Source organism: Primulina eburnea, chromosome 15 (assembly GCF_022965805.1).
Source record: "Primulina eburnea isolate SZY01 chromosome 15, ASM2296580v1, whole genome shotgun sequence".
NCBI lineage: Eukaryota > Viridiplantae > Streptophyta > Magnoliopsida > Lamiales > Gesneriaceae > Primulina > Primulina eburnea.
Window position 1 is genome coordinate 30,300,543 of NC_133115.1, and position 7,789 is coordinate 30,308,331.

A 7,789-nucleotide genomic window follows, 5' to 3' on the forward strand; every position below is an offset into this window, starting at 1 on the left:
TAATAACTAAAATATGACTCTAAATTGATTGACCAAAAGATAGAAAAGTAAAAATGTAACACCCCAATATATACACAGACTATAAATAATGGCAAAAACTTATGTGAAACGATTTCACAGGTCGTATTTTGTGAGACAGATCTTTTATTTGGGTCATCCATGAAAAATTATAACTTTTTATGATAAGAGTATTACTTTTATTATGAATATCGATAGGGTTGATCAATCTCACAATAACAATTTATGAGATCGTCTCACCAGAGACCTACTCAAGAATAATAATATTTTCCGTATAGATTGGGGAACACTATGGATTACTTAATTAATAACTTTGGGGACGATAGAAGACAATAAAAATTTAACTAAAATTAAGAAAGCGCGAGCGACACAAGTGCGCGTTTAATGGATTCTTGTTGATCTGTTTGGAGATCGTCTACCTTTGACTTTTGCTTGGTCTCCCACAAAAGTAACTACACCAATTATTCTTGTACTAATACAAAATCAAGATACCTCGTGCAGATTCCTACCCAGAATCAACAAGAATTCAATACAATCCAATATTTAAAAGATCAATGCACAAATCTGTGTGTGTATACACACATATGTTTTCATGCATTCAAATTCTTCACGTATATTGTGTATTTTCACAAATTCATTGATGCATGTATAGCCAGAGTGTACGTATGTAAAACACATACAACCACGTCTGATGGACGTGTTTGCGATTTCTCAGTGATCCAATCTCAGCAGAACAACACCAACACCCTTTGATCCTGTAATTTTTTTCTCGATTTTTAATTAAAGTTTGCTTCAATGATATTTCTTTCCCACATTTTCTTGATTTCAACATTTTGATCTGTGCGTCTAAACAATTGAAATATCCATCAGGACCCCTTTGACTTTTGCAGAAAGGAAGAGAGAAAAAATGAGTTATTTGAGATAAACACCAAGAATTTCGGATTCTTGTCTGAGTTTCTAGAGGTTGAAATGTCAGTGGAACAAGGAAATGCGGAAACAGATGATGTTTCAGTTCCAGTTTCAGGTAATATCTTGTGTTTGTTGTTGTGAATTCATGCTATTTTCTGCAGTGTTTTGTTATTCTAATTAAGAATGTCAATGATTGTTGAGTGGCATCATACTACATCTGATGAGATTCTGTAGTTTTAATCTTATGTATATTTCATTTTAAGCTTTCAGGAATGTGATATCATGATAAATCACAATACTGAAAACCAAGTTTTATCGTTAGAAGCATGATTTCTCTGCGAGATAATGTGCCTGAAAGGTTATAGTATATTTGATCATCTTATGTTGAGCGTCGCTTACAATGTGTAGGCGACTTGGATTGCAGGGCATCAGCCGAGTCATTCTTTCATTTTCATTCATTAGAAGTTAGAATAAATGGTATTAGCATATGACCCGGTACAAAATATTTTAACATTTTCCCATTGCTAGTATAATCAATGGTTAGTCTTACTTGGAAAATGTGTTGAAGTTTTTGTTTTCCATTTGCATGTAAATCCAAACTTGTTTGAGTTATAGCTTTCTAGGTGAACTATGCTAAAAAAATGGTGAGAAGCAAGTTTTCTGAGATTAATCACCGTAATATTTTTGCATCAGATGAACCAGGTTCTTCTCTTTATGATCTCCTACAAAAGGAAACCTCCCCAAACTGGGTTAACTGTCTGAAGGAAGGGCGAAATACTTCGAGTAAGTGTATGTTAAGATTCATGATTTCTTTTCTCTGTTTCGAGTAAATGTATCTGTGTATGGTTAGATACATACTAATGGAAAAGTTATATGAAGCTTTGGCTAGCACAACTAGAGTAATCTGGGGAAAGAACGAGAAACTGAATCTGGCAAATACTATTTTGTTGTAGTAAATAGATGCCGAATTCATTCAATCTTCATTAATGTGCAATTCTGATTTTTAACTTTGTTGAAATTTTGTGTCGATCAGGTACACAGCGTAGGCTAGAGAGCATGTTATCTGAATCTGGGAATCGTTTTTGTGCAGATTGTGGATCAAGAGATCCAAAATGGGTGTAAGTCTCAGCGCTCATTAGTTCATCTTCTTGCACTGTTCTTTATGTTAGAAGTCCATTATCCTAATATCTTGGTCATTATGTAGTTGAAAATTTCCACAAGATCTAATTTTGGCTTCATTCGTGGAAATGATTCTCCTGTAATCTTATTCTCATTCCCCAACATATATGTTTTCCTTCTTTTTCATTCCTCTATACATAACCCTTATAAATGGTAAACTTACCATTAATTCCACAAAATGTTCTTGTATTATATTATATATACCCTAAACAATATGTTATTGTAAAATATTAAAGTAACTTGTATTTGATATCACTAAATGATCTTAACTTTGTTGCTGTATTTCTTGTGTTTTTTGTCTCTATAACGAAACTTGTATCTTTATTTCAATGGTCGTGAGCAGATCCTTGAACATTGGAGCATTCATTTGTATCAAATGCTCTGGTGTACATAGAAGTCTTGGAGTGCATATATCAAAGGTGTGGAACACTTGACTTATCAAGTCTACAGTGGAACGAAATTGTGGCTTTGAAATGGCAGTAACCTCATTCAATCTATTTCATGTCTATTTTGCAGGTCTTATCTGTGAAGCTTGACGAATGGACGGATGAGCAAGTAGATGCTTTGATTGAAATGGGAGGAAATGCTGCGGTGAACTCGAAATATGAAGCTTATGTTCCAGATAATCATAAAAAATTGAGACCGGATTCCTCGATAGAGGAGCGTGCTGATTTTATAAGGTAGTACAAGTACATCCCTCCTAATATTTTTTCAATTTTGTATTTAAATTTTCTTGAGTAGACTCCCTTTTGGATACACAGGAGAAAATATGAAATGCAACAATTTTTGAACCATGATTTATCATCGTGTTTCCCATCATCTTCTTCAACACCCCACGCGATTTCTTCAGGCTGTCATCCTGAATCTGCCATAGATAATAAGAAGCACTTGGAAAAACAAACTACAGGTCACAGAATCCAAGGTCTGGGGCAGGCATTTCGTAATAGCTGGAGAAGAGGTGAACACAAGGCGCCAAAGAAAACTAACTCAATGGTAATTGTTCTCGCTACAAGAAATTCTCTTAAATAGAACATTCTCAACTACACTTGAAAAACTGATGTAAAGAAGAATATATACTCCATTTCAATACTTATTTCTGGTTTGGCATGAGTACATAGCCTGATCATGTTCAATCATGTGGTATAGGCAGGTATGATCGAATTCGTAGGATTGATCAAGGTTAACGTCGTAAGAGGTACTAACCTAGCGGTCCGGGATATGGTGACTAGTGACCCATACGTTATCCTCTCACTGGGAAATCAAGTACTTATCCTGTCATTCTCATTTTATTTTGTCCATTAAATTGTTATAGTGATCTATACACAGCAGTTTTTTATACGAACTGTTTTTTTGCAGTCAATGAAGACGAGGGTCATAAAGAATAATCTAAACCCGGTCTGGAACGAAAGGCTCATGTTGTCGATTCCAGAAAACATTCCACCTTTAAAGTTGGTAAGATTCCCATATGCCTAAAGAAGAATATCTATTTAATTTTGGGTCAATGAGGGATACACAGGGAAGGATGATAATTTACTGAAACATAGATGAACAAAAACATTGGAATTTGAGGTGCCATGTGATTTTCTTCTGAGAACATTTTAAACGTTTTTGGGATTGCCTCTCCAGAATAATAGAATATATAGAATTCACTTTCTTGGTAAATATCTCCAGGATCCGATTATCTGAATTCCCTGGCGCTTTTTCTCTTAGAACCCAATATTTCTCTCCAAGGAGTATGCTTTGTGTCATACCCTCTTGCTGGCTCATAGAGTAGTTTACTGCAGGAATGTGTGTTGCCATGTTGTTGAAAATCAAATCCCATTATTTTTTTATATGCATGCTTCTTTTCCAAAGTAAATCCAGAAGAAAAAAAACTACCATCTTTTTTTTGTTGCACCAAGCTTTCCATTTTGGTTGTTTTTATAACCTTACCCTAAGAAACTTTGTGATGGCATGCCAGCTTGTATACGACAAAGATAAGTTCACAACCGATGATTTTATGGGGGAAGCAGAGATCGATATCCAACCACTAATATCTGCTGCAAAAGCTTCCGAGTGCTCCTCGATTAACGAGACAACACAACTCGGAAAGTGGAAAGCAAGCAAAGAGAACACACTTGTAAAAGATGGTGTTATAACCTTAGAAGATGGTAGGGTGAAACAAGATATCTCTATTAAGTTGCAGAATGTTGAACGAGGAGTCTTAGAGATTGAGCTTGAATGTGTCCCTCTTACACAGTAGCAAGTAAGCAAAAGCCCTTCCCGGTTCAGTCTCTCCAACGAGCGGCAAAAATATACATCGAGCATGGCACGTTTGTGAAGTTTCAAGAAGTTGTGTATAGTAGTGTTCTAATGTTTTTTTTTATAAAAAAAAAAATTGGATGACAAATTAGGACAAGAAGGGTAGCACCAACTGTCGTATGGCGATATTTTTTGTATATTGTCAGCTTCTCTGATTTATAATGGTTTACTGACCAACTTTTGACACTTTTTGATGAATTTTATTTTAAAACCGACTGACACTAAATCTTTTTAGAACAAATTGGTTTTGTTTGAATCTTTTTAAGAATACTTTGGTTCAATGATATCATCTTAAACATATTATCATACTTTTTTAGGATTCGTAACAAAGTCGCCAGCTGATGATATACTACCACAGATGCAACTAAAATTGTCACATTTTTATATCAAGCAGGCCACTATTGGCACTTCAACCTTCAAGGCATAAAGTGGAACCGGGCTGGCGATTTCAAGCTTTTTATACGAACTCAAGCTCCAATTTAGTTGTTCAAAAACTCGTACACCGACTCGCGACCTTACACTTTTCTTTCAAACATCTATAAATTTAATAATGTACAAAGTTAAAACACAACTAGTTATTTCTACACTCAAAAGTCTGATTGACCTTATGCTTGTGACCCAAGCTCATGAACATAATATCCATGAGACAAAACTTCTGATGCTCATGCTACGTGAGCTTGATATTCGGTTGGCCATCCTTATTTTCAGCTTAGTTCAATCGCATTTTTTACAAGAGATGTGACATAAACCTGAGAAATTTCGCAAACTCGATTGGTTAATATTCATACTCACAGCTACAAACAACATATATAACTGAACTAAGTTCTACAGGTCACAGTAAAAAATATAAGCCGTCGAGAACTTCACATTTCATAATCTTGATAGAATAAACCATCGGAGGGGCCTCGGCAAAAGTTTTCAATATTATCAATAAATAAACCATAGTCATCATAAAAATGCTATCACAAGCTGCAAAAACACTCGCAGCATATTAGCCATAAAGTGCATACCATTGCACAATGGCAACCAATACATAATAGGCATTAACATGGACAACACCAAGGAGAACATTAACCTACGTTTTATACATAAACCATAATGCACATAGCTGATTTCCTCGGCATATGAAGTGAGGTTGTCATCGATTTTACGAAATAAGCCGATGAACCAAAAAAGCCTATGCAGAAATAAATAATAATCACATCCTTTTTCATCAGGTAAATTTAAAATCCATCCACTCACATTCACAGCTCATGAGCAGCAGAGTGGACACCTAACAAGCCCGTTTTCGTTGCATTTCGGACACCTTTTCGGCTTCTCTTCGTCCTCATCATACACCTTCTTACTGCCACTGCAATTCGGGCACGGAACGAACCTCACATCACCGCACGTATCACACGGCTGTGGAGCAACAAAAGGGAGCCCCTTTATAAGCCTAACCAATTCACCGGCCTCTAGTAATTGCTTTATCACATCAGCTCCCCCAATGTACTTTCCCTTGATAAACACTTGAGGTAAGCTGATATTAGTTTCACCCAATACTTTCTGTAACTCCTTTCTATATGCTACATCCATGGATATATCCCTCTCATCGAGATTCACACATAACCCATGAAAAATCATGCGTACACTGTGGCAATCTTGAAATGTTCTTCGTATTCCCCGTAAGCTTGTGAAGTAAACTACAACTCTGTCCTCAGTACCAGGAAGCCTAAAGGGAGATTCCGGGACTGGAGAAGGGATACCTTTGGAAATGAAATTTGAAGAATCCGATGCTGCTAGCAGCAATTTGGTCGGCTTTATTGGCGTGGGCGAGGGCAGCGGCAAAGCTACTGAATTTGTGGGGCTTGAGGGGTGTTTTGGGGTTTCGAAAATCGAGCATAATTTTCTGACCTTGCCCTTCAACGAGTTACCGGCGGAGACCATCGAGCCAAAGGAGGAGCTGTACAAACTCTTGATGGAGCCGCTTCGCTGCATGGCCGGGGAATTGTAGAGGCCGAACAGAGGTTTATTGGTAATTTCACCTCCCGCCGCCGCCGCCGCCGAGGCTTTGAACGTGCTGGGACATTTGATAATCGTCAAGGAGCTGCTCTTATCATCTCTTTGGGATTTTTCCGGGAATTCCATCGCATGGTTCTTGCAATCAGCCATCAAATAAACAACAAAAAAATCCAAAGAATCAAGTGCCCTGAACGGGATTTCCGAGGTCCGGACGATGGCGGCGGCTGGGTCGTTGATTGGAGCTGGTTCTTGGCTGAAAATGGGCTTTCTAGTTGGGGAAAAAATCAGAGATCGAATGAAAATGAAGGATTGAAACAGAATCGGGAAAAGTAAACGAAGAGAGAAGGGGAGAAGTAATGATTTTTGAAAAGTTGAATGGAAGCAAAGGCAGTGATGTCACTGTCGACGACACCACCGAGTCCCGAGAAATGAACATGAGTTTTCTGTGTTCTCTCCCACTCACGATAAAAAATAATAATTTTAATATAAAATATAATATATTTTTTATGGATGATCCAAATAAAATATTCGTATCACAAAATACGATCTATGAGAACATCTCACACAAATTTTTGCCCTTAGATTGAGCCTTCTGTTCAATATTTTGTTTTAAACCTCGAAAAATTATTTAATTAAAAAAATAAATTTTTTTTTGTGTATACCATATCTATATATATAAATCATTTTTTAATTAAATAGTTGATCAAAATTATTTTATAAATTTTCTCATGTTCAGAACATCGAACATTTCGAAATTTCACATTTAAAACATCATTAAAGAGATCTTCTTTTCCGTGTAGTGCAACTAAAAAACTCGTTTAGCTTATGAGTTATACACATTATCCTGCTGATTTATTTATTTTTTAAACAAAAATATATTATATTTATATAAAAATATTATTTTTAATGTAGATATGAATTAGATTGATCGTCTTCTATATTATTTTTAATACTTTGGTGATCGGTATTGATCGTCTTCTATATTATTTTTTAATACTTTGGTGATAGGTATTAGTAAAATATTACAAATGTTTTAAAAAATAATTATAGATTTTTTTAACAAACACTTGTTTTAAGCATTACAAATACTACTATATAGTAATAAATATATGAATATATTTTATATTCAACATTTATTTATAATTTTGCCTTATTTTAATTTTAAAAATATAGTAAATATCTATTTTTCTACAACGTAACTCGCTTACAAAAACATTACCATTTTTTTAGACTAAAAAGAAAAATAACATCATCACTTACTATTTCTTTCGTCTCATATATATATAACAATTTTTTATTTTTTTACAATATCAAATCATTAGTAAAACAAAATTTATAAGCAAATTTCATATTTTGTCAATATTTAATTAATAAAAAAAAT

The 7,789-nt window shown here is 35.0% G+C and overlaps 2 protein-coding genes across 4 annotated transcripts; one reads left to right on the forward strand and one right to left on the reverse strand.

Annotated features, from left to right (window-relative positions):
* The first annotated feature begins 463 nt into the window (after positions 1–463).
* On the forward strand, positions 464–4,618 carry LOC140813494 (probable ADP-ribosylation factor GTPase-activating protein AGD11). Of its 3 annotated transcripts, none has more exons than XM_073171983.1 (10): positions 464–775; positions 889–1,042; positions 1,621–1,716; positions 1,961–2,045; positions 2,450–2,525; positions 2,623–2,786; positions 2,868–3,099; positions 3,253–3,369; positions 3,463–3,558; positions 4,067–4,618. In XM_073171983.1, exons 2-10 carry the CDS (start codon positions 988–990, stop codon positions 4,346–4,348), a joined length of 1,203 nt encoding a protein of 400 aa, XP_073028084.1. In that variant the 5' UTR covers positions 464–775; positions 889–987; the 3' UTR covers positions 4,349–4,618. The 3 variants fall into 3 exon arrangements, with proteins under 3 accessions (XP_073028084.1, XP_073028085.1, XP_073028086.1); XM_073171984.1 differs by having other exon boundaries at positions 909–1,042; XM_073171985.1 differs by having other exon boundaries at positions 465–775; positions 1,621–1,710.
* Positions 4,619–4,900: 282 nt separating this feature from the next.
* On the reverse strand, positions 4,901–6,848 carry LOC140814520 (uncharacterized). The gene is made up of 2 exons (XM_073173538.1): positions 5,650–6,848; positions 4,901–5,156 (listed from the first exon to the last, which is right to left on the reverse strand). The coding sequence occupies exon 1, from the start codon at positions 6,556–6,558 to the stop codon at positions 5,659–5,661; it is 900 nt and encodes a 299-aa protein (XP_073029639.1). The 5' UTR covers positions 6,559–6,848; the 3' UTR covers positions 4,901–5,156; positions 5,650–5,658.
* Between the last annotated feature and the right edge of the window lie 941 nt (positions 6,849–7,789).